Genomic DNA, 27571 nt, shown 5'->3' with positions numbered 1-27571 from the left:
TTCAAATTATATACTCATGTTTACTACTCTCCAAGAAATCCTGTCACCTCGCTCAAGCTATTAATATATTTGGATTAGGGTAACAAGAGTTTAAGTAGCCCTAGAATAATCAAAGAGCACCTATGTTTTATTATTTCTTATTTTTTAAATTTTGTTTAATTTCAGAATATTATTAGGGTACAAATGTTTTGGTTACATGAATTGCTTTCGTACAGTTTGAGTCAGAGTTGCAAGTGTGTCCATCACTAGATAATGTGCATTGTACCAGTTAGGAGTGAATTTATCATCCCCTCATCCCCCTTCCCACCAGCTTGAATTCCATTGAATTTTATTACCATATGTGTATATGAGTGTTGATTAACTAGTTCCAATTTAATAGGGAGTACATGTGGTGTTTGTTTTTCCATTCTTGTGATACTTGACTTAGGAGGACGATCTCCAGTTCCATCCAGATTGTCACAAAAGATATTAGCTCACCATTTTTTTGTGGCTGACATACTCTATGGTGTATTTATACCACATTCTATTAATCCACTCATGTATTGATGGGCTCTTGGGCTGTTTCCACACATTTGCGATTGTGAATTGGAGCACCTGTATTTTAGATCTATTTACGTTAAAGGGCATATTTATTTTGAGGAAATTATGATTCATAAAAGCAGGCTCCAAGTAATATAGGTGAGCTGGAGTAGGTTATAAAGGGTGTAATTGTACAGGCACTTCAGACTTCAGGAAATGTTTAATCCAGATTAGGGCAATTTTATGGCCAGAATCCAGGGGATTTGGGATCATTTCAAAAAGAGAAGTTTTGACTCATCTCCTGTAGGGTTCTAGCCCAGACAAAAAAAAATCTTCCTTCTCAGAGAAGAAAAAATCCGAGAAAAAAATATTTCACTTTCTCTGAAATTAGAAGTACATCTAATCCAAGAAAAGAAACTAAAGTTTTGAAAACCTCGTTTATGTGTATATTAGTTTTTATTGCTGTGTTATAATACCAGCACAAATATAGCAGCTTACACCAATGCACGTTTATGGTGTCACAGTTTCTGAGGGTCAGGAGCCTAAGCAAGGCTTAGCCAGGTTCTCTGCATGGCTTCAGTGCCATGTCAGCCAGGAATGGCTTGTCATCTGAAGCTTGACTCCAGCGGTCCACTTTCAAGTTCACCTGGTTGTTTGTATTTGGTTCCAAAAGACGGTCAGACTGGGAGCTTCAGTTTGTCTGTGGATGTTGCACAGAAGCCAGCCCCACTTCCTTACTACACAGCCCTCTCCACTGGGCAGCTCACACGTGACAGCTGGTTTCTTGAAAGCCAACAAGAAAGACAGCCTCCTGGCAAGAAAACCCTACAATCTTTTAAAAACACAATCACAGAAGTGACATCTTGTCACCTTTGCCATATTCAGTTGGTCCCACCTACCTACACTCAAGTTGAAGGGATTACACAAGGGTGTGGATTCCAGAAGGCAGGGATCCTGTCCACCGCAGTATGTTAGCTGGACTAGGGGAATGTATGCACAGACATACATAGACCTTGGAATTATGAATGTCTAACTGCATGTATCTCATATCCTGATAGAGCCACACGCTATAGCCATGTAGTTTCAACCTACTAAATAGCTTGGGCCACAGGGACATTCAAGGAATTTTCATGCAGGCAAAAAGAATGAGGAACGTGAGTATGATTCCAAGAGTAAGGTCTTCTCATACAAATTCCCCATTCTTAGTAAGTAGATTATCTAAACAGCCCACTGCCAGAGAATGCCCTCTCAACTCTATTTTATTCCGATGTAACACATCCATTTTATGAATGCAGCCTGTCCAGATTTTCTTAACAAGCTCATTTCCCCTGATTCTTTAGTCTGCTTCAAAGCCACCATCTCCATGACTGAACTGGAATTGTTGTAATATTCATCAAAATGAAATTTACTCAGTAATATCAATTTGTTTCCTAGAAAGTAAAATTACAGTCATGCACTGCATAATGTTTTGGTCAATGAAGTGCCGCATATATAATGGAAGTCCCATAAGATTATATTACTATGTTTTTACTGTGTCTTTTCTATGTTTATGTACACAAACACTCACCATTGTGTTACAGTTGCCTACAGTATTCAGTACTGTAACATGCTGTACAGGTTTGTAGCCTAGGAGCATAGACTCTACCACATAGCCTAAGTGTGTAATGGGCTACACCATCTAGGTTTGTGTAAGCACACTCTGTGATGTTTTACATGATGATGAAATCACCTAACAACACATTTCTAGGACCATATCCCCATTGTTAAGCAATGCATGACTGTATATAAGATGAAAAATAAAAGTTATGGTTATTTTTTAAATTATCTATGTTCTGATTCTTTTCATAATTATGCATACTTGAGAGTTAGGAATTTTGGACTAGTAAAATGTGGTCATGTATGTGTATGTATATGTGTGTGTATGTGTGTGTTTCACTTTTTTCAAGGCAATTTTTTGGAAAATGTTAATGTAATGTATGTTGAATTATAAAACTAATATTAAAAATGATCATTTTTAAATGGTTATAACATTCAAAAGAGCATTACTGTTATTATTTTAAAAGACTTTATTCTTTTAGAGAAGTTTTGGGTTCACAGAAAAATTAAAAGGAAGAAATTTCCCATATGCCCCCACCCCCACACATGCACAGCCCTAGTATCCATATCCCAGAGTGGTACATTGGTTACAACTGATGAACGTATATTGACACATCATAATCAAATCAAATTTATAGTTTATATTAGGGTTTGTTCTTGATGTTGTACATTCATTGGTTTGGATAAATGTGTAGTGAAATGTATCCACCATTATAGTATCACACAGAGTGTTTTCACTGCCCTAAAATTCCTCTGTGTTCTGCCTGTTCACCACCATTCTCCACATGCTTGCTGCCCCAAACCTCTGGCAACCACTGATCTTTTTATTGTCTCCATAATTTTGCCTTTTCCAGAATGTCAAATCGTTGGAATCAGATAGTATACGGTCTTTTCAGGTTGTTTTCTTTCCCTTAGTAATACATATTTAAGGTTATACCATATCTTCTCATGGCTTGAAAGCTCATTTCTTTTTATCATTGAATAATATTCCATTGTCTGAATGTACAACAGTTTATTTCTCCATTTATCTACTGAAGGACATCTCAGTTGCTTCCAAGTTTTGGCAATTATGAATAAAGCTGCTATAAATGGCTGTGTTCAGGTTTTTGTGTGGACATAAACTTTTAACTTTTTTGAACAAATACCAAGGAATGTGATTGCTGCCTCACATGATTAAGAGCATGTTTAGCTTTGTAAGAAAGTATTATTTTTAAGCAAAAAAAAAATATTTTCATAAAGAGCAATCATACCTGGATTTTCTCCTATTTTCTTCTCTTTCTTTACTTTTCTTTTTCATCATAAATCTGTATTTTCCTATTTACTTAAAGAAAACTAAGCATGAACACATAACATCTGAGTCAGGGAAAAATAATGAACCTACACATTGTGTTCTTACATAGTTCTATATTCAAGGCAACAACTTTTAAATTAAAATTTACCTTTTGCATTAAAAACATTTGCTATTATGCTATTATTATGGAGATTGGTTGGAGTCCAGCTTCTAATTCCTGTATATTAATCATAAAGATGCACACATCCATATCCATGATTAACATACCTGCCATGCTTCGCTAACATGCTTGTCTAAAGAAGAGGATTGGATAATTTTTAAAAATGAGTTATCAATAAATAATGCACATTTTGTTTGGTTTGGAATGTCTCAGGAACTACAAATAGAAACCTGCAAATTTATGTAGGTGTATACTAGTTTAGTCACCTTCGTTGTCTTTGTTAGCTTCTGTTCTTCAGGCTACTGTTTCCCAAAGCAGGGTCTGCAAAAATAAATAATCCAGGGAAAAAGATTAATAATTACCTATTACCAAATAACTTACAATTTTCTCTTTGTAATTTATGAACTTGGGTGGCATGTAGGGTTAATGCCATCTCAGGCTGACTTACCCCAGCTACCAGGCCTCTTCAGACCCCTCTCAAGGGCACTTTTGTGCTTGTGACACAAAAAAATGTCTTTAGCTTCAGAAAACTATTCTTGAAAAGGTGGATCTGCAGACAGAGGACGAGATATAGCCTAAAGCACTAAGTCAAATGCAGATGATTTATGTGTCACTTTCCATTGCTCATGGAGAATTTAGAGTAGAGGGATATGGTAGAAAGGAAAGCAACTTTTCTATAGAAATTTATTCTGACTTTAATAATCCCCAGAGAATTTATGGGAGGAAGTGGTTATGTTTTCCATTTAGGATATGTAGGAACTCAGGTGTGAAAATATTTCTTCTTGGATATACTATAGGTTACAGGTAGAGCTGGGGCCAGATTGCAGTGCCTCTGAGCACCAGTCCAAGGGCAGGAAGCCAGAGCATAGCTCAGTACCTTGGCATTTCATCCTTCCTATAATCAGTGTTTGAGTCTGGTCTTGGTAATAGGATCATTCCATCTCTATTATCTGTCATTCTGTTTCATGCTTCATTATTTCCTGGAAGCTTCATTGCTGCTGCTTTACCAATTCCTATGGTGCTTCAATTATTTGTAGCTCAGATTTGAAACGCCAGCTCTTTCCCCTCATTCTGCACCTGCATTGGGTCCCATTACTTTGCCAGGCCTCTCCTTCTGCTCAGTCCTATGTACACTCTTTAGATTACCTCCTTTTTGATAGCCTCAAGAAATGAATAGGCAAGAAAAAATCAAACAACCCATTAAAAATGGGCAAAGGACATGAACAGAAACTTTTCAAAAGAAGACAGACTAATGGCCAACAAACATATGAAAATGCTCAGTATCTCTAATCATCAGGGAAATGCAAAACAAAATTACAATGAGATATCACTTACCTCCAGTGAGAATGGCTTTTATCAAAAAGTCCCAAAACAATGAAAGTTGGTGTGGATATAGAGATATAGGAATACTCATACACTGCTAGTGGGACTGCAAACTAGTACAACCTCTGTGGAAAGTAATATGAAGATACTTCAAAGAGCTACAAGTAGAACTACCATTTGATCCAGCAATCCCACTAGTGCGCATCTACCTGAAGAAAAAAAAAGACATTCTACAAAAAAGACATCTGCACTAGAATGTTTATAGCAGCACAATTCACAATTGCAAAGATGTGGAAATAACCCACGTGCCCATCAATATATGACTAGATTAATAAAACGTGGTATATGTATACCATGGAGTTCTACTCAGCCACAAAAAACGATGATGAACTAATACCTCTTGTAGTATCCTGAATGGAGCTGAAGCCCATTCTCCTATGTGAAGTATCATAAGAATGGAAAAACAAGCACCACATATACTCACCATCAGATTGGTACTAACTGATCAACACTTATGTGCACATATGGTAGTAATAGTCATCGGGTGTCAGGCAGGTGGGAGGGGGGAGGGAGGGATGGGTATACTCACACCTAATGGGTACAGTGCATGCTGTCTGGGGGATGGGCACATTTGTAGCTCTGACTTGGGCAGTGCAAAGGTAATATATGTAACCTAAACATTTGTACCCCTGTAGTATTCTGAAATTTAAAAAATAAATTAATTTTTTAAAAAAGAATTCATGCAAAAAAAAAAAAGAAAGGAAGGATTCCTTCCTTTCTTTTACCTGAGGACTGCCTTTTTAAAGCATTTGTATATTCTTTGGCTCTTCATCTTTTATTTTTACCAGAGAGTTTCCTTTCAATGCTCCTGGGTGGTGGGAAATGTTCTCTCTTGATGCTGGGAAAGGCACTTTAGAAGTGAAATATATACTGCATATCTACTCATTTGATTATCTTCTTCTTCAAAGTATAGCAAACTAACGTTGAATCTCTTCTTGTTTCTGCCCAGTTTCTTGTAAGTAAGGAAAGTATTATAGCTGCTCAGTTGTTCCCTAGATTTCTTGCCCAACTTCCTTTTCCCAGAATGATTTGTCTATAAAATAAGAGGAATGGAGGAAAACCCACTGGAGAGGCTTCTGATTCCCAGGGTAGAAAGCTGGAGGATGGCAGGTCTGCCTTGGGAGGCATAGTGGACTATTCAAGTCTTCTAAATTGTTCCCCCCACCATGGGGTTATAGAAAAAAAATGAAAAGGCCATGAACATGGTATTTTTTGGAGACTTTTTTGAAGGCTTAATGGAGTATGGTCTAGAGTATTCTAGAATAGCCTTTATTGAAACATTACCTTGTCAGAGATTGTTCTTAGAATACATCCTGAGAATCGTTTGGGTGGCAGCTTTCCCTCCAAAGCTAGGAACAGGCGCAGCCAGCTCAGGAAGACTTAGGGCTGCAGTCTGCCCCCATGGAACAGGCTCTTTCGAAAACAATGACTCCCCACTTACTTATCACAGTGTTTGAAATTCCACCATTAGGAATTATTTTCTTCAAGTCTTGTCAATCTCCAGAGGTCTCTTTAAAATAATACATGATTATGCACTAGAAGTAGAATATTTTTAAGACTTTATCAACTATTTATATCAGAAGTATTCTCTTAGGGGCCTCAGTAATTCAAAATATAGACCAGGGCCCTGCTGAAATGCAACCTAGTGTAGGCATCTGGAAGTTTGGGGGAACATGAGAAGTAGAAAAGAGGAATCACTGAAAAATGTCACCTACATCCCAATTTTGCTCAGGTCTGGCCCTGTCAGTATAGTCTGTATTCATGGCAGCTGGTGGGGAAAGCACAGAAACTAAAAACAAACCAATATTTCCAGGGTTCTTTCACTTTGCCAGTCTGCCAAGGAGACAGACAATGTTGATGGACTTGACCATAAGCTCTGGCTGGAATGCCTCTCAGGCCACGTCTGGCTCTGTGTGCAGCTGCAGCTGTGGAGGCAGAGGAAGTCTGGTGATGGGAGTGGCAGCAAGTCCAACGTCCAGACCCCTGCCTCTCACTTTCGGCTGCATGTTTAGTCTCAACACAAGTTTTTAGTACAGTCCTTTCCTCTCTTTGGCCATTAATTTCTCCATGAGCAAATGAGCCATTGATGTGAGGCTCTAGGGTGTTAGGGAGAGCAAAAGAACAGATGGCAATAATACTCCAAATCTGCTGTCAAACAAAGACTGGAAAATTCTGGGATTAGGAGATGATACAACAATGTGAAGCTTCTGGTTGGGAGTCCAGAAACTTTCTGAGGAAAGGAAGCCCAGGGTGGGGAGAGAGAGGGAGAGTCCCAAAGAGGCCCTGCACATGTTTTGTGTTCTACTCATTTCTGAATGTGAATTTAAGACCCATTCAAGGTGCTGGGTTGCAAATCCTCACGGCCTTTATTTACCCGTAGTTTATGTCTAGCCCACAAAGAAACCAAGCTGCCCTGTCTTCTTGCCTTATAGGTACTGTTGGAAGCTCATTCCCATAAAACTTCATTGCAGGACTGTGTTGTTCCTGGCTAACTCCTCATGTTTCACAACTCCTCAGGCTCAGCATATGAATGTGGCTGGGGAAGTGATTCCCAAATCAATAGTTTGGTTGGTATGCAGAGATGAATAGCTGGCAGGGAGGGAGCCTGCAGTGCAGTCGTTGGAGGGCTCCAGTGGTCATTCCTTACTAGGAAAGGCCCCACACGGAGAAGGTTACTGTCTTTGCAGATGGCTTGCTGGGCGGTGGATGGGGGGGAGTGTATACAGTTGGCTCTTGAACAACATGGGGGTTAGGGGAACTGACACCCCTGCACAGACGGAAATTCATGTATAACTTCTGAACCCCTCAAAACTTAACTACGAATAGGCTACTGTTGACTGGAAGCCTGGAAGCCTTACCAATAACATAGAGAGTAATTAACACATATTTTGTAGATGTGTTATGTACTGTATTCCTATGATAATCTAGAGAAAAGAAGATGTTATTAAGAATGTCATGAGGAAGAGAAAATATATTTACTATTTATTGAGTGGAAGTGGATCATTATGAAGGTTTTCAACCTCAACATCTTCACATTGAGTAGGCTGAGGGGGGGGGAGGGATTAGTGAGGATGGGGTAGCAATGGCAGAAGAAAACCTATATGGAAGTGGACCTGCGCATTCAAACCTGTGTTGTTCGAGAACCAACCGTGTGTGTGTGTGTGTGTGTGTGTGTGTGTGTGTGTGTGTACTTGTTGCTTCTAATGGGTGATTCTGATTCCCCGGGCAAGTGCTAGGAAGCATTCTCTGTGTATTAGTCAGCAACTGAATTGCTTTGGCTCTTTCTTTGGTATTCCACATATTTCATAATCTATATTAAAATAATGGGTTCTGAAACTTGGTGAGACAAGGCTTTTGAAAGGGAACACTTTTGGCTGTATGTTTAAATCTGTTTCTCTTTAGGACAGGGGGCATTTGGATGGGACTTCTAGTATTACAGCCAGGCGTGGTAAAAACTGTGCCCAGAATTAGAAATGAGTGAAGCCAATCACCCAGTACTGGGGCCACCAGAGTCCACTTCTCAACTTACAAATAGGTCACATTCTAGGAAGAGATGAACATATCCTGACAGGTCTATTTTGAAGAGCCAAATTCTGTGTTCAAACTTAAATAAAGGGACAGGGAAACCTCTCCTTTCCTAGGATATAGAAATGAAAGGATAAGTCTACATAGTACAATAATTCACCATTTGTTTCTTATGTGAGGGAAGAATCAGAATTACTGCTAAACTTCCTCTATTTCCCTCAGATGAGAATCTTCAGAGAAGAACTTGAATTAATTTTCCCTTCCCAGAAGGTATGGTCCTTCAGTAAAATAATTCACAGTACCAGCATTGGTCTACCCAAGAAGGCCAGAAATGCATTGAACATTTAGCCTGACTCTTATCCTACAAAGCAGAGATGAAGCCAGGGTGCAAAGGAAGTAGAATGGGGAGCCGGAATAGAGACTTGTTTTTCTTTGTGTTGGTTTGGAGAAACAGCAAAGCTCTCTAAGGATGAATGCTATTATTGTTGTCACATTTGGTTTTGCAGTTGATGGTGGGAAGATTAACGAGGACTCTGTCTCACCCAGTCCAGTCTCCATTCTGTACATCCTACTGGAATCTGCTGCCAAATCCAGAGCGTGCATTCCTTCTCAGCCCACACCCTCTTATTTCAATGAGAATCTATAAAACAGAGTAGGGAAAAAGAGAGAAATCAGATCCTCCTTTGCTATTTAACTGTAAAGAGCTGTTTCTAGAGGGACCACTGGGATTGCTATTTAGTCAATGGTGGCACTTCTTGGATAAATGAATTGCAATATTTTGTTTAAATAACTGAAAAGTTGAGCCATTAAGCAAAAAAAAAAAAAAAAAAAATTGCACTGGGCAGGAAAGACTATGAGAAACTCTTTCTTGGGTTCTCTACCACATCCTGCCTGTTCATGGGTTTTCTGCCCTCCCACCCCAATACCACCATCACCTCATCTAGGAAACTCAATATCATGTTAAAGCTGGAAGGGCACTTTGATAGAGCCCAGTTCAACCCTGTCATTTTAAAAATTTGCAGACAGAAGGCCAAGATGGTTAAACAACTTGCCCAAGGTCCTAAAGGTCAATAGGGGCAAGCCAAGACCAGAACCCAGGTTGTGTGGTCTTGGTCTATTGTTTTCTCCATTACACCATGCTGTTTCTTGAAAAGCATGATACAGATGCCAGTTTCTACTAAACCAATCTAGATTCCAGAAAAAGTTGCAGTCATACTTTTCTAAATGTCTGAGGGAGGGTGGGATATTAACTTTAGAAAAGTTCATGAAATGATATCACCCCTGATTTTAAGTCTGGACCAAAGCTCAATTAATTGCTTCTTTGTTATTACATTAAAATCTTATTGTTGTAGGAAGTTCTGGAATATCCCATCACACTTTTGTCTTGGCTCGGTTTTCTCACCTCTAATATGAGAATTTGCATTGAATTATCTTTGAGGTCTAGTTTAGTCTTAATAAGCTCTGGTTGCTCTAAGACTGTTGTTAAGTATTTCCTCCTAGTGGGCTTCCGTTAGAATTAGGATATGGAGTCTTTACTGTACAGTCTTCCACCATTTCCTACATGGGAGAAACTGGGTTTCAGAACTGATTCTGATTCTTATTGACTATGGAACATTGTTGTTGCCTCCTGAAGCTCTTCCAGGGTGGCTCAAACTCTCGGGAGACCCTTGCACCAAAGCTTCAGGGCAGCTACAGGCAGAGCAGCAGGGTTTAACTGATTTGTTCAGAACTACCCACCTTCCCAAACGTGGACTGGGCTGGAAGTTATGCCAACGTCCCAGTAGTGGCCTCAAGAAACAGACAACTAAAAGAAGTGCCTGACTTGGCATCCTCTGGGGGACAGCTCATGACAAGTTTACAGAGAAGGATGTGTGTTTTCTGGTATCAACCTTCCTAACAAGGTATCAGGCTTGTTCCTAACTAACCACCTAAAGATGTAGGAAGACTTTGGGAACCTGCCCCTAAGTCTACCCTCAGATATCGATGTTGACTCTTTTCAACATAGAATTCTCTAAATTTGTTAGTTAGACTTTAAGAGATCCACACATACTAAATTTTATTCAATTCATGGCAGTAGGGGAAATGATGTTTTTATCTGTGTTTTGAGATTGTTACCTTTCCCTGTGTTCTCGCTGTAAAGACTTGAAGATAACTTTCCAGAACATCTCTTTTGCCTTTCTAAATTCTATTCATTCATTGAAGTCAAATCAAATCCAATGATAAAATTTTCTCTGAAACAGCTATGAATTTATGATCAGTAACACATGATTTAATTATTTTATCTCTTCAGCTATATTTAAAGCCTCATTGGAACAGGCAAAATGTCTTATGCTTTTGATCTGCCTTGTGACTTCTACATGATAATTTGTATTTAATACAGTAAAACATAATGAGGAAGCAGTGGGACTAGTTTCTGGGGAATCTGCAGCCCCAAGGCCACATGTGGCCCTGCAGATCCCCAAGTGTGGCCCCTTGACTGAGTCCAAACTTCACAGAACAAATCCCTTTATTAAAAGGATTTGTTCTGTGAAATTTGTATTCAGTCAAAAGCCACACTCAACGATCCAGAAGGCCACATGTGGCCCCAAGGCTGCAGATTCCCCACCGCTTCTTGGTCTATAAAATTTACTGATGTATCTTTCAGGTTACATATATCCAGATCTTTATGGGGGCTGGGTTTCACTCCTAGTGAGCATCAAGAACTTTGAAACTTAAACGTATCACAGATGCTAACATTCCACCGCAGGCCTACAGAATCAAAATCCCCAGGTGCTATAGCACAGGTATTTATGTTTTTTAAACTCCCTGCATGAGTCTAGTGCACAGCTATGGCTAAGAAAACCTGCCTCTTGGAATATGAGGGCCACTCTTTTATGGACCTGTGCCAACAGAGGCTTCTCAAGTGCAGGCCTCACTCACATACCCAATTAACAAAAGAAAAACACATATCATCATTGCATGACATTGCTAGGATTGTGCCCACAGGCAGGTTCTGTGCCAGAAGAGAATAACCTAGGGTTAACATACATTTTGAACAAAGATTCCTCAGTTGAAAACAGTTTTTTAAAACCCTCCACACAACGACATTGGGAGTGAAGATGAGAAGACAGAGAGTAGAGGCCTTTACGAGAAGTGGAAGTCCACAGAGCAAAGCGAGATTTGTGGGTGGGGAGCCACCTCCATAGCGGGATTTCTAAGGACCTACTGACTTACAGTGCCCTCATGAAAAGCTCAACCCTTTGGCTTAAAACTTCATCTTTTGTTAAAATGGAAATACCTGTGAATCACATCAGACTGGGTTCATCATATTCTTACTGGAGAACACAGTGTGATGGGCTGGGGAAAGAGCTGGAAACATGGATGGAAGGTAAGTAGGTGTTGCCAAAGGAGGAGACAGACTTGGCCGGGCACCTCGCAACAGTGGCAGCTGAATGAATATTGCCACTTTGATTTGCTATCATTTGAAACAATACTGCTCAAAACTAAGGTGAACTATCAGATATGCTATACTTTTGCCCTGCCTGCCTTGCTGAGGAGCTCACCCCAACCTTTACTGCTAGTTCCTACATCAGTAAGACAGCAACAGGAAAGCAAGCCTGTCCTCTAGGAGACGGCCCTGTGGTCTGGGCTGGCCCTGAGAGTGAGGGCTCTCAGCTCCAGCCTGAGGATTTTCCTCTGACTCGCTGTGTGGCCTCCAGCCAGTCTCCAAGCAGCTTTAGTTTCCTTGTATGTCAAACCAAGATAAATACCTCACTTCCCACCTCTATGGGGCATTGTAAGGCTTCTCTTCTGCCACTTTCAGTAACATGTGTCCAGAGACCATAAGAAGAAAGCTTTCCAGATGCTTCAAGATGAATTCTTTTTACTATTAGCATTATCATGGTATTGGCACTTACTCAGTGTCAGGTAGAGAGGAGAATAAACAGGGAGGTGAGAAAGTGGCGAACACAACACCCTCACTCAGAGGAGCAGTGTTTGTAGTGGCAGAGAAGCACAAAAGGGGGCTTGGGGTTGGAGTGCAAGGGAGAGAAGTCTACAATTGGTACCAGATGCCATCATAAGCTAACGACCTGACAAACTTTGTCCTCATAAAACAAATTCCTTAAAAAGGAAGCAAATGGAAATATAAGCTAGTGAAAGAATTTGCAGCAGCTGCCCTAAAACCATTTCTCACTTCATAAACAGGTCTGGGTTTGGTCTTTTTTTTTTTTTTTTGGTTTTGGTCTTATTGCATGCCACTTTCCCTCTTGCATGCTCCCCCTCTCACTCTCCTGCCCTTGCTGCCAGTGTGGGACCGGCTTCTCCCAGTGGTAGTCACAGCCGTGGTCATTCATGGAACCCCCCCCTTGATGGAGGGAGGTTCATTCAGAGTATTTGTTTTGTGTCTCATCTCAGCACCTATTTGTCCTCAATGGCGAAGTCACTCAAAAACAGCACGTGCTCTTCCACATTAATTTCTTTGCAGTAAACTGACATGAACCAGAGTGTTCATGGCTCTTTGTCTTCCATTCCTTCCTGCCCAGCATGCTGAAGAAGAAAGTATGTGTCAGACATCCAGGGCACGTAGCATCTATGGAGCTTGGAGTTCTTTAGTATGACTAGTGAAGCATTCTGATCTCATCCCATAAAGGATGGTCAGGTTTCAGCTCCCATCACCAGATATATTGAATAAATACTCAGAAGCAAAGATTTATTTTCTATATTGCATAACCAATTATCATTGGATTTGGGGAATCTATGCTGACTCACTAACAGCCCCCAACTTATGTATTTCTCCCTTCATCAGGCCCCATGACGGACACTGCATCATCACAGGGAGTCACCAGGGCTTAAGGGAGTAAAAAAGTTTCGTTTGCACCACTCACCTCTAATCCCTCCAGCCTATTCCTAACCAGCGTAGACAAAATAAATGACAGTGTTACTGGCATACGATTTCAATCCCATGGTTGTAAGGTCAGGGGCAGCAACTTTATCATATTCCTTTCAAATCTGCCATTATAGGCCTAGTGCTCTTTAAATCAACTCTCAAGTATTTCAAGGCAGTATGTGCATATTCAATGACATTTTATTTTCCACTTATATTATTGCCTAGGTCTTTGATAAAGTCATTGACCACTAACACAATTTAAGGGCAAACAGAGAACATTAATGGTGACGAGATCCACAATAGTTATTTTGGCTTAATTAGCACCACTGAAAATAACATCAAGAACAAGAAAATATCTTATTAGTTTCCCACATTAGACTATGAGTTCCATAAAGGCACCATTCTCATTAAACTGCCAGCACTCAGATCAATGCCTTGCAAACAGTAATTGCTCAGTAAATGTTTATTAATGAGTGAGTGGGCAAGATGGTTGAATCATTGTTTGACAATGATATTTTTGTATTTTAGATCCCCATCTATCACTGTAAAATTTTTGTATTTTAGATCCCCATCTATCATTGTAAAATTTAACAAATTTCCTATTTTGATAGCCTCTGACTTACTTTGCTGTCTAAAACATAAAGTTAATTCAGAAAACTTTTATTGTGTCCACTACAGCAAGGTGTATAATGAATATAAAGTGGATAATAGTATTTCTCTTCAAGAAGCCGTAATCTAGTGGTGATATTCAGCATTTAGGAGGCACTGATACCAATTACCTTGTGGACAAAAGGATGAATAAATAATTAATGAATTAAAGAACAAGAAAATGCATACATGACTATAATACAAGATTGAATAAAAGAAATGTTAGAAAATGTTAGAATGGAGGTGTTTTTTAAATTTCACTAGGAGGTTCAAAGGAGAAAAATATCTCCATGAAGGGGCTTCATGGAGAAGGAAGGTGTCTTAGTCCATTTTGTGTTGCTATAAAAGAATACCTGAGACTAAGTAATTTATATAGAAAGGGGGTTTAGTTAGCTCCTGGTTGTGCAGGCTGAGAAGTACAAGAAGCATGGCATGGGCATCTTCTCAGCTTAAAGCAGGTGCATGCCAAGGTGCAAAACCCAAGAGAGTCCTGGCTTTATACCAACCCACTCTTGCAGGAATTGGCACATTTCAGCCAGGATTAATCCAGTCTCATGAGAGTAAGAACTCATTTTCTACTGCAAGAACAGTACCAAGCCACTCATGAGGGATCCAACTCAGGACCCCAACACCTCCCACCAGGCCCCAACTTCCACCACCACCCTACTTGGGGATCAAATTTCAACATGAGTTCTGATGAGGACAGCCCATATCTAAACCACAGTATCCCGAACTGTCCCCTGAAAACTTATGTCCTCTCTCATACAAAATACGATCATTCCATCCCAGTAGACCTAAAAGTCTTAACTTGTTCCAGCACCAACTTAAAAGTCCAAAGTCCAAAGTCTCATCGGAGACTCAAAGGAAGCTACTTCCATCTACGACTCTGTAAGATAAAAATCAAGTTATTTACTTCCAAGATAAAATGGTACAACAAACACTGTGTAATTATTTCCATTCCAAAAGGGAAAAATTGGCCAGGAGAAAGGAATGGCAGGCCCCAAGCAAGTCTGAAACCCAGAAGTGTAGATATTAAATCTTAAAGCTCTAAAATTCTTCACTCTGTGTGCCACCTCCTGGCCACAGTAAGGGGTTTGCCTTCTCCCCCCAAAGAAACCTCACCTCATGGCTTTTCTAGGCACAGCCCAGGTGGCTGCCGGCACGGGTTGGAGTTGACTGCTTGCACCTTTTTTCCAGGCTGAGGTTGCACGCTGCCAATGGCTGTGCAGCTCTGGTGTCCTGGCAGCAGCCCCTGCCACTACAACTCTACTAGGCATTGCCCTGGTAGGGACTCTCTGTGGTGGTCCTGCCCTTGCATCAGGTTTCTGCCTGGGCTCCCAGGCTTTTCGATGCATCTTCTGAAATCTAGATGGAAGGTGCTAGGCCTACAGGGCTCTTGCATTCTTCACACCTGCAGACTTAACACCATGTGAACATGGACATGTCCAAGGCTTACTGCTTGTTCTCTCTGCAGCCGCAGCATGAGCCACCCCTGCAGCCACTTGAGTAACAGCTGCTGGAGCAGCAGGTGGGGAGCAGCCTTCCAAGGCACCACAGGGCAGTGGTGCCCTAGACCAGTCCCATGAAATCATTCTGTCCTCCTAGGCCTCTAGGCCTGTGATGGGAAGGGCAGCCTCAAAGATTTCTGAAATGCCTTCAGAGCCTTTCCCCCACTGTCCTGAGGAATAGCGCCTGGCTCCATTCCATCAGTACTCATCTGTTTAGCAACAGGTTGATCAGCCACAGCCTTGAGTTCTCCTGAAAATGCTCTTTCATTCTCTACCATATGGACAGGCTGTGGGTTTTCCAAACCTTTCCAATCTGCTTTTCTCTTCTATAGCAACTCACTGAAAATGGTTAGAAGTAATCACATAGCAGTCTGAGTGCTTTGATGCTTAGAAATTTCTTCCTCCAGGTATGCTATTCTGTCACTGTTAAGTTTGGCCTTCCACAAAGCCCTAGGGTAGCCAAGTTCTTTGCTAGGATGTAACAAGGGTGATTTTTGCTTGTTCCTGATTTCCATCTGAGACTTTATCAAAATGGCCTTTGCTGTCCATGTGTCTATCAGCATTTTGGTCAGGACCACTTAACCAATCTCTAAGAGGTTCCAAACTTTCCCTATCTTTTTGTCTTCTTCTGAGCCCTCATCAGAATCACCTTGATGATCTGTTCACAGCAATATAGTCTTTTTCGAGCTTGTTCCTCCAAACTCTTTTAGCCTTTGACTATTATCCAGTTCCAAAGCCACTTCCACGTTTTTGGGTGTCTTTATAGCAACACCCCATTCCTTGGTACCAATATTCTGTCTTAGTCTGTTTTGGGTTGCTATATAATACCCGAGGCTGGGTAATTTATAAAGAAAAGAGGTTTAGTTAGCCTCTGGTTCTGCAGTCTGGGAAGTACAAGATGCACAGAGTGAGCATCTGGGTGGCTTCTGGTGAAGACTTTCCTGCTGTGCCATGCCATGGCAGAAGGTCAAAAAGAAAGCGGGCTTGTGCAAAGGGGCAAAGCCCAAGGGACATCATCACTTTATAACAACCCACTATCATGGGAATGAATCCATTTCAGTGAAAATGAATTCAGTCACGCTTTACCATGAGAACGGCACCCACGAGGGGTCCATACACTCCCATGACCCACACCTCTTCCACTAGGCCTCACCCCCATCACCATCAAATTTCAGCATGAGTTTTGGTGTGGACAAAGCATATCCAAACCATAGCAGAAGGCCTTTTAAAATTTCTCAAATTGATTAAAGGTTCAAAAGTGGGAGAACCACCAGCAGGGTGGCTAACAGCAGACAAACCATGAGGGCTGGACCTGGGCCATTTGCAGTGAAGCAGTAGAGGGAACTCAGCTGGGAGCAATAGCAGCCCTGTGAGAGGGGCACCATTACCATCCCCATCTTCCAGGGAAGGGAGCTGAAATGCTGGGGAATGAATCACTCACTACAAATCACACAGGGAGTAAATGCTGGAGCCGGAATCAAACAGCCCGGGGCCAATGCCCTAATTTTTAACCTTCATGGCTCTGCTTTGGCAAGATGGTAACACTCTTTTTGCTCCATTGAACCCTGGCTTCTGCTATGGTCCAGGCTCTCTCCCTGAACCCTGGGGAGTTTATGTGTCTGTCCTTTTCCTGATTTCTTGGCCCTAGTAATCCAGGCAGCAGTTCCCTGCTGAGAGAATGTCTCTGGAAGCACCTGGCACAATGTCAGCTCAATTTCTGATTAGCCTGTGCTGATACTCAGTAGTGTCTATGGTATGGCTGTACCAGTTGTTAAAATATTTCCATATCAATCAGTATTGCCTTTTTGCCATCTCAGATACCCAGGCCCTTCAGACATGGACCACTGAGACCTCCCTGTGGTCGAGCATTCAAAAGGTTGATGCCTGACACAAGCAGGGGCCTCCAGGATTCACTCCTGAGCTTCGTCCTAGATTCTCTGACTGTTTGAGACCCAGCAGTACTGATTGTTAAACATTTCAAGTATCACCCCCGGATCTGTCCATTTCCGAGATCATCCACAACTCCTGAGATCCACTGTCCACCTGGTCCCATCATCATTTTATCCTCCTGGAAGAAAGAACCATAGGAAGCCAGTTAGCTATTACTTGTTAGCTATTATTGTTTATGTTTATTGTGCCACATGGTTCCGGGTGTACAGAAAAAGGTGATGAGTTAAATGTAGGCTTTGGAGAAAAATCGTTCCCTCTAGTTTAGGGGCACTTCCCCGAGGGCGCTGCCAAGTCATTGCTGCTGCCTATTGGTTCGAAGCCAGTCCTAAGATGCTTCTGTTTCTTATTCCAGCTGTGCCCACCAGCCATGTGGGGAGAGGGACAGCTGTGCACCATTGCTGCTTGATCACGCTGATGTGGCGAACTGTACCTCTAGTGGCCCAGGTCACATGAAGTGTGCTATCACCTGTCAAAGGGGATGTGCCCTTCAGACCAGCAGCCAGCAGTTCCTCAAGCCCGTGCAGGTGAGTTGAAAGCACCTGGTTGTGCTCCTATGACCAGGCTCCTGGGCCGGGGAGCTGTCTGTTCTCTTCTGCCTGGCCCAGTAGGGGAAGGGCACATGTTTTAAAATCATTTGAAAGGAAAACGTGAGGGCTCTGACAAGCAGAGAAGCATGGCTTAATAGAAATGCAAGGTGTGTAAAAGCATGTGAAATGCTGATTAAATAGTGTGTTTCTCTCCAGGTGGGCAGTAAGGGGCAATGCTTATTCTGTTCTTCTCCCTTGTTTTCGTCTTCCTGTCAGAAATTATGTTCCTTACTTTTGCCTTCAAGATGAGAATGCCACAGTCTAGACTTGTCCATAATTTACAGGCAAGATAGGTTGCAATCAACTTATCCGAGGTTCGTTGTCCATCCCCTTCCCCCAACCTTCCTTATAAGAAGGCTGGAGAAATAGAACCCAATTTGTTCCTCTAAAGTGCTAAATCTGTCACTAAGGCAGAAATTCTATCATGATTCTAGCTTTGGTGAAAGTTTCCAAATTTCTTCAGGCTCCATTCCAAATTTCTATAGCATCATTTTCAGAATTTCAAGGTAATTTAGAGTAGTAGAATATATTGGTTAAGAAAAATATGGCTTGGGAGACAGATCTGAATGAAATTTGGGCTTCCTTATGTATCAGGTGTGTAATGTTGGGTAAAGACAAGCAAAACTAACCTCGTTAAAGTTGTTTTCACATTTGTACATAATTAGAAGTTCTTTTATCATTGAGTTATTATGCCGTCTGATTGGAAATAATTTAAATGCTGCTAGCAATATGATAGGCACATAGCACTCTGTTAAGCTGCCGTTATTATGAGCAGGATAATGTATTCTCAACCAAGAATTTTGTTTTCCACCTTTCCTTTAGAGAGTTTACAATACTGCACAGAGGAATTTTAGACGTGAAATCAGCAGTTAGAAAACATGACCGTATTATGAGATAGAGAAAGGATGTACCGGGCAAAGGATAACAGTACTTGACGAGAGAACAAGAAAGATATATGAGGAAAGAGTGGACACACAATTGTTTACCAGATATCAATGGTTTGGAAAATTGGAACTTTTTTCATTTTGTGCCAATTAATTGCTTAACATGTTGTAAACTTGTGAGAGAACTTCACTGTCTTAGAGATGGTCAGAATTTAAAGGCGCGATCTTTGGTTTCCGATGGGCTAGGTTCTGCCTAGAGAGAAACAACTTTAATATACTTTGAGGCATCAACTCCTTGGTCTATGATTCTTTAGCCAGGAAGGCAGAGCTGTTATCGTTTGTTCTTTATCTATGTCAAATCAGAAAAAGATATACCCACCCCAGAAAAGAGGTAGAAAGAATGAGAAAAAATGCAGGGACCGAATACACTGATGTGATAGGTGACGAAGGAGAGAGAAGAAAGGACAATGCTCACAATGCATTAAAATCAAGACCAAATTCAAGACAAAACCGACAATACCTAACAAAGCCAGGAGAAAAACCAGGCAATATATGAAGAGTTCAAGAGATATTCTTTCAATGACAGTGGCTTGCTGTGGTTTGAACGAGACTTCCAGGCTATAAGAGTGTGAGGGGCAGCATCTCGGTGGGGAGGAGGAAGGGTGGAGCTCACCCTCTGCCAACCATATGGTGGAGTCAGCAACAGAGCTCCTCAGCTGACTGAACGCTCTTGTCACCCAAGGCTGGCCCCATGCAGGAAATTGTACAATCCCAGCTTGTGATCACAAGACAGTGGGGATATTTGCTATTTCTTGACACAAGAACTGAAACTAAACAGAAAAATGTGTCTGGCTTTGAACTGGGTCCTTCTGGCAGGCCACAGGGAAACAATGGGAAGCAGGCAGGGGCAGTTAGCCAGGGCTCAGTTTCAGAGGTGACAGGTGCCTCCAGCAGCCATTTTACCTGTGGCTTTGGTGCCTCTGTGGGCCCCTGGCAGGGTAGCTGGCTCAGCCGTAGACATGCCTGCCCTTCTCTGTCTCTGACCTGTGGGATTCCAGTGGCTAGAATGATGGCCTCACTTTTCCCAGACAAGCCATGAGCCCCCAGGTCTCTAGATCCTGTTCCTTCGGTTGCCCCCACCCTAGAAACCTTCTGCTCCCCCTGCCCCTGTGCTGCTGGGAAGTCCTGATCATCTTTCAAAGGTCAGTTCCTGTGTTACTTACTCTGAAACCTCCCCCAAATGCTCTCCCTGTCTGGCCAGCACCGTCAGGCCCTCCTCCAGCACCCAGGTGCTGTTGTATCACTGCAAAACAGCAGGTAGCGTATACTATGGCTTTATTTTTGCATATTTATATTTTCTTTCTTCCTGATCCCAGTTTTCTGCTGCTTTTATTTTATTGTTTGCATTCTCTCCAATCATTATAGAAGGGGTAGGATAGGATATAAGAGATAAAAATGCACCTCTAGCATTTTCTTTCTTTACTTTCTTTCCTGCCTTCCTCCCTCCTTTTCTCTTTTCTATTCTTCCTCCCTCAGACATTTTCTGAGCCACTATTTCAACAGGCAGTTTGCTCCCCTGGTACATTTTTAGCTCCTTCGGGGCATCTTGTTTAGTACAGCTGCTCAGTAAGCATCTCTTCGTGTGATTAGTAGTCGTGTGTTCCAGGGCTACCCTACTGAAATGAATCTCTCCCATTCAACCACAAAGTTTGGAAGGTGCATCATATGCATTAACTCTCGGCTGCTCTACTATGCACCATTCTGGGTGAAGCTAGTTATTTTCACGAAGCGTTGTCAGCTGGCTTATTAATAAGGTTGCCAGCAGGAAACAGATGACATGCTCAAAAGTAGACAATTGGAGAGAATTTAATAAAGGGTCTACACATAAAGGTGTGGGCAGGATACAGGGAAATCACAAGGGGATGGGGCAGTATCCCAGGGCAAAGAGGCTCGGTGATCATCATCAGGCCTGTAAGGCCTGTAAGGCAGCAGCACAGCAGTCAGAAGGAGCAGAAGCTGGATGGAGAGGGCTCCCAAAGGACGTAGCTCACCTGTGGCACCCCCAGGAGGGAGTCAGGAGAATCAGCATCCTGGCCTCCCTCTTGTCTGTCCCTCTCAGGTCTACCGCTGCATCCCAGGGGCTGAACCCAAGCATGCATGAGCGCCACGGACCCCACAGTGCAGGACGGAGGAGGGTAGAGAATAGATCAGGAGCAGTGAATGGAGGGCAGCCAGCAGAACCGGCCTGGAGGAGTCTCGCCCCTTGATGATTCCCTTCCACTAACAGGCTTCTGCCATCAGCATCCTGCCTGAGTGTTGTGAGACCGTGTATTAAAACAATGAGGCATGAAGACGGACAAATGCAAAGTAATTGTACCTATTTCAAATGTTTGGACAAATAATTACTAGGACTCTTCCAAAGCCTGGAAACGATTCTGATGAGCCTTTTTATGTGACTTTGACAGAGGCAAATTCTCTGTTTCTAGAAGGAAATTCTGCTCACGTGTTCTGCTGGGCACTGGGACCGGGATGTGAGCTGCATGCCCCTGGACTGTGGCGTTCCTGATCCATCTCTGGTGAACTATGCAACCTTCTCCTGCGCAGAGGGAACTGACTTTCTGAAACGCTGCTCGATCTCTTGTGTCCCACCAGCCAAGCTGCAAGGTATTGTCTGGCCAGCTAGGCATTGCATGCAGGTTCTCTTCAGTCCCTTACTCTTTGGGGCACTTTGGGGCTCTTTTCTTCCCTCCAACACCCTTTCCATTCATTCCACTGTGTCACCATCTTCTAATAACACCAGCAAAGTCCCAAACGGCAGTGCCATTCTTTGTCTCCAACTTTCTGGAAGGTTTCACTGACTCAGGATCTCATTAATGAAAGAATCTTAGACTTCCTTCATTGGTATCTGACTGTGTGTACCCCAAAGTGAAGGCAACTGGAACGGTTGTCCGGATAATATGAATAGTCAAGATATCATGCACATCTTAAAATTTAACATTTATAACCATCCTGAGTTATGTGTGTGTAGCCCTATTGATAGATGGGAACACAGTTACGTAATTTGTGCCTGGTTATAGAGCTGGTTACAGCTGCAGATGGAGTGGGACCTGCTCTATCTGAGCCCCACAGCTTTCTCTTTGCCTCACCAGGCTGCTCAGCCTTTGGTGTGCCTGGCAGTTCCTCAGGAGGCTTGCTGTAAACGCCGATTCCGGAGCCTGACCCTGAGAAGTTCTGGTTTAGGAGGTCTGGGGTGGGCTAGTGATGCTGTGGTGAGTAGTTCATGGATTGCACTTGGGGAAACCACGAATTATACTGAGGCATAGGTGCGGCTCTTCAGTACAGAACTCTCCATTCCAACTGCCTGGGTTCAAACCCTGACTCTGCCCTTTACTAGCTCAGGCAAGTTACAGAACCTCAATTTCCTCATCTGTACAAAATGGGATAATAATAGGATTTCCTTCAGAGGGCTGTTTGAGATTTAATGTTTACACGAGTTAATACATGTAAAATGCTTAGAACAGTGCCTGGCATATAATAAGCGCTATGGAAGTGTCATATATTATTATTTTAATGCTTTCCATGATACTGTCACTGCTATATTTTTATTATTTGTAGGCAAGAAGGGAAGTAATGATTTGGTTGGTAGCCCTTCTTTCATTCAGGTCCAGGAAGATTTATCTGGCCTCTGTTCTGCATAAGAGACCATGTTAGATGCTCTGTAGGTAAAGAAAAGACATAGGACGAACATTTGATGTGAGATTTTTGAGACTCTGCTCAAGAAAGACTAACATGACTTTTGGATAATTCCAAGATGTGACAGATTTTCATTCTTTCTGCTGGTATTGCCTTTCTGGACTGTGTTCTGAGCATCCTGTGCTTCTTTCCTGGAGTCAGGACTGAGCCCGTGGCTGACCTGTCTGGAGGATGGGCTGTGGTCTCTCCCCGAAGTCTACTGCAAGTTGGAGTGTGGTGTTCCCCCCATCATTCCAAATGCCAACCTGCTCCTCCCTCACTGCCTGCGGGGCAACCACGATGTGGGCACCGTCTGCAGATACGAATGCAAACCGGGATACTACATGGTGGAAAGTGCAGAGAGTAAAGTCAGGAAGTAAGTCGGACTGTTCCCAGCCTTCGCAATCCTACCTACTCACTGCTTATTGTGTTTGTCTTTCTGTGTGACTCTCTCCACCTGCGCAGACACCTTCTCCAGTCATAGCAGGCAGGTCACCTGTGGTGCTTTCAGTAAACATGTTCTCTCCCACAGGAGATTCCACAGTCTCACCTGGGTGCTTTTTTTGTTGTTTTATTTTTTTTTCTTTTTCTTTAATTTTTTTTTTATTTCAGCATATTAAGGGGGCACACATGTTTAGGTTGCATATATTGCATTTGCCCTACCCGAGTCAGAGCTTCAAGCGTATCCATCCCCTAGACAGTGCACACCGCATCACCTAGGTGCTTTTTAAAAGAATTTCTGCTCTGATGATCACTTTCCTTGAAAGTAAGTATTAGGAGTCTTTCAAGTGTTCCGTGTGTCACCCGAATCCAGCTCTGTGCCCGCACATCCTCAGCAGCATGGCTCACAGTCGCAGGCCTGGGAGAAACTGGCTGGCCTGGTCCCCAGTTCAGGCACTTATTAGCTGTGTGATATTGGGAAGGTTTCTTTCTCGGCCTCAGTTTTCTCATCTGTAAAATGGGGATGATAATACTAATATCTACCTAATAGGGCTAATGTAGGGACTAAATGGATTAATATGAATAAAACATAAAATTCAGTAAATTTGTTCTAAAACATAAAATGTAACATATTTTGGCTATTATTGTTATTGTAGTCTTTCTGCTTTCTCCTTCCTGACCTTTATGTATGCATACTCCTAAACCCCTAGCCAGAGGCACCTTTCTTCTGAAGTTATGCAGCATTAGAAGGAACAAAAGCTTTACAGCATAATTTAAGAGGAGGGGATTTCAGAGAGTCAGCCTGTGTTCAAATCCCCATCCTCTGTTTATTCACTGAGTAACCTCAGGCAAGTTACTTAACTCTTTGGGTCTGGGTCTCCTTCCTTGCAAATTGAGGATGATACCCACAGCAGAAGGTTGAGCTGAGGATTAAATGAGGTGATGTCTATCTAGCCCAGTGTCCAGCTTGTGCCAATTACTGAATAAATGGCTTCAGAAAAAGACACTTTCTGAACAAACAAACAGAAAGCTTTCAGAAAAAGAAACTCCTTTCATTTACTAAATGGAAGCATTCTATCCCTACCATAAATTATGTAGGTACAGGATTAAATCATATCCATTTCTTATGTAGGGCTTAGTTCAAAGCCTGACCATAGGTACTCTTTTTTTTTTTTAATTTTTCTTTTAGAATATTATGGGAGTGCAAACATTTTGGTTACATGGATTGGTTTTGTACAGTTTGAGTCAACGTTGTAAGTGTGCCCACCTCCCAGATGGTGGGCATTGTACCCATTAGGTGGGAATTTACCCATCCTCTCCTCCCCCCTCCCACCTGCTTGATTTCCCATGAATGTTATTTCCATATGTGCACATAAGTGTTGATAGATTAGTTCCAATTTAAAGGTGATTACATGTGGTGTTTGTTTTTCCATTCTTGTGATACTTCATCTAGCAGAATGGTCTCCAGTTCCACCCAGGTTAATACAAGAGGCATTAGTTCACCATTTTTTTTATGGCTGAGTAGTACTCCATGGTATACATATACTACATTTTATTAATCCGCTCATGTATTGATGGTCACTTGGGTTGTTTCCACATCTTTGCAACTGTGAATTGTTCTGCTATAAACATTCAAGTACAGGTGTCTTTTTTTTTTTTATCAAAAGCCTTTTTTCCTTTGGATAAATACCTAGTAATGGGATTGCTGGATCAAATGGTAGATCTACTTTTAGTGCTTTGAGGTGTCTCCATATTACTTTCCATAGAGGTTGTACTAGTTTGCAGTCCCACTAGCAATGTATAAGTGTTCCTGTCTCCACACATCTACGCCAACATTTGTTGTTTGGGGACTTTCTGATAAAAGCCATTTTCACTGGAGTTAAGTGATATCTCATTGTGGTTTTGATTTGCATTTCTTTGATGATTAGAGATGTTGAACATTTTTTCATGTTTATTGGCCATTAGTCTATCTTCTTTTGAAAAGTTTCTGTTCATGTCTTTTGCCCACTTTTTAATGGTGTTATTTGATTTTTTTCTTGCTGATTTGCTTGAGTTCTTTATAGATTCTAGTTATCAGCCCTTTATCAGATGTACAGCATGGGAATATTTTCTCCCATTCTGTGGGTTGTCTATTCGCTCTAATGATTTTTACCTTGGCTGTGCAGAGCCCTTTTAATTTGATCAGGTCTTCTTTAATATTTTGTTTTGAAGTAATAAAATCCCAGCCAGGGCATTACCAATGATTCCAGGAAATACAACCTTTGCTTATAAGCTGGAGTTCTCTAAAGGAACAAAAAAAAAAAAAAAAAAATCGGGAAACTTCCTATCTGGTATCACCCTTCCTCTAATCTATCCCCAGCCATGTCAATATGGGGCAATAGAGCTATGGCCTTGCCCTGGGCCTCCCATTCCAGATGAGGTGCAGGCTTATACAGGGGAGAGGAAGAGCAAGCCCATTCCCTGCCCTGCCTTCTCAGAACATGAGTAATATTGATGAAAAATTCATGCGAGGCAACATTCTCTGGTTCAGTGGACTCTAGCAAGTGCAGTAAACCGTTTTTGACAACTGAGAGCACATTTGCATGTGATTTTCATAGGCTCTAGATCTCATTTGCATAGGCATGCAGTGACAGGCAGTGAGTGCCCAGGGAATATTCAAGTGAGAATGTTATTACAAATAGCCTTAAGGCTGCTGTTTTCTTGCTTTTTTGCTCTCTCTTCTTACCTTCCTTCTCATATACTGGCAACCACCTCAGATATCTGCAGAACAGTACCACGAAGAAAAATTGAAGGGAGCAGAAATGTCTCAGGACCAGGAGAAATTAAGGGGAAAGAGATTATTGCCAGCTCTCTGGGCCCATGACTGAGCTTTACTTTGAGAAAAATGAGGTCTCCACCCAGAACTCTGGGGTCTCTGCCTTACTCCTGCCCCCCTTCCCCTGGGCAGGGGCACTTGAGGGCCATTTGTAGACAAAGCTTTCCTGGCTGAGAAACTGGATGCTTGCATAACAATGTGACCATCAGTTTTGGCTTAAACATTTACATTCGCAAGCACCATGCTGAGGAGAGATTAAATTATTTACCACACTGTGTAAACTGATTAAATCTTAGTTTACACCTGTTTACATAGCAGGCAGTGGATTGGTAATCAGAAGTTTGCAAGTTGGACGTAAATCACTGTCACTTGCTTCTTGTGTTTACTCAATGAACTGTCAGCCTTGTTCCTTGCATGTGGAAAAAGCCCAGTGTGGTACAAATGGGGCCCTAAAATTCTTTCTAGGACAAGTTAGCATGAAGAAAAGAAACTGAGAAAAGCAAGCAGGGAAATCAATCCAGAGACAGTGGGCACATGCTAATTTTATGCCATTGTACAGTGTAGTAAAAAAAAGGCACTTAATGGTTATATTTGCAACTTGTTTGCATGACCCTGAGAAATACACTCAATATCCATGTGTATCAGGTTTTGCATCTGTCATAAAGGGAGTAGTGATTATTTCTGTCCAACAGTGTTGTTTGGAGGCTGAAAACTGGGTAATGTAGTGAGAGCATTTTATAAATTATGAAGTTCAATGTATATATGCTACGCTAGGTACTACTTTTCATTCATTTGTTTTTAAAAGAAGAAAACAATTACCAAAGTGTTAATGGCTAAATACATTCCTTTCCTGCTTCTTCTCAAGTCTATTGTCTCAAGAGAAAAGAAAGATAAGTTCTGGATCTGATTTCCTCTGAGACCTCTGCCCCAGCTCTGTCCCATTTTACCCAGGGGTGGCAGGGATGACACGTTCTTCACCTGCGTACTCTGAGCCAGTCTATGAATTACAAATAAAGATGGACATGTGAATAAGACCTTGGCAGTCAAACCTCAAAATTCTCAGCCTCAGTTTTCTCATCTGTAAAGTGGGGGTGATAATACTAGTATCATGGGCCACACCCTCCCTCCTGAAACTCTTCTTCCTTGGTTGTGTTCCATCTCACTCCTTCATGTTCCTTCTTCCTCTGTGTGTCTTCCCAGTTTCCTTCCCTAGGTTTTTTTCCTCTGATCATTTCCTCGGTGTTGATGTTTCTCTGAGTTCTGTTTTCTGACTTGTCAGGGAGAAAGCTTATTTATCCAGTGGCCTCAGGTTCTATTCACAGACTGTAGGAAAGACTTCTCCCCTGGGCTCCCATTGCACACAGAACTTCCCTGATGATATCACTTCTCCCACTGATTACAAAGGGTCTTTTTACTCGCCTGTATTCTCCAATAGACCGTGGATATTTCAGTTTAGCAATATGTATCCAATGGCTAGTATATTTACTGGTAGGTACTCAGTAAATACTTTCTGAATGGATGAAGGCATTGCATTTATAAGAAAATTCATAATAGGATTTTGATGTTAAAATTGATGATAAAAATGTGAAGGAAAGAGAAGATTTTTCTTAAGAGGTGGTAGAGATCTCTATTTCAAGTGCTTTAGAGTGGAAGAAAACGTTTAAA

The 27571-nt window shown here is 41.9% G+C and overlaps 1 protein-coding gene across 1 annotated transcript in view; it reads left to right on the top strand.

The window, feature by feature from the left end:
- PAPPA2 (pappalysin 2) overlaps positions 1–27571 on the top strand; it is a 297907-nt gene that overhangs the window by 200535 nt on the left and 69801 nt on the right. Inside the window, exons 14-16 of the mRNA XM_045547292.1 lie at positions 17800–17971; positions 21405–21582; positions 22813–23026. Coding sequence (XP_045403248.1) covers positions 17800–17971; positions 21405–21582; positions 22813–23026 — 564 coding nt within the window. The remainder of the gene's footprint in view (positions 1–17799; positions 17972–21404; positions 21583–22812; positions 23027–27571) is intronic.

Source organism: Lemur catta, chromosome 3, assembly GCF_020740605.2.
Source record: "Lemur catta isolate mLemCat1 chromosome 3, mLemCat1.pri, whole genome shotgun sequence".
Lineage (NCBI taxonomy): Eukaryota > Metazoa > Chordata > Mammalia > Primates > Lemuridae > Lemur > Lemur catta.
The sequence above is the reverse complement of the archived record's forward strand: the minus strand, read 5'-3'. Positions and strand labels throughout refer to the sequence as shown.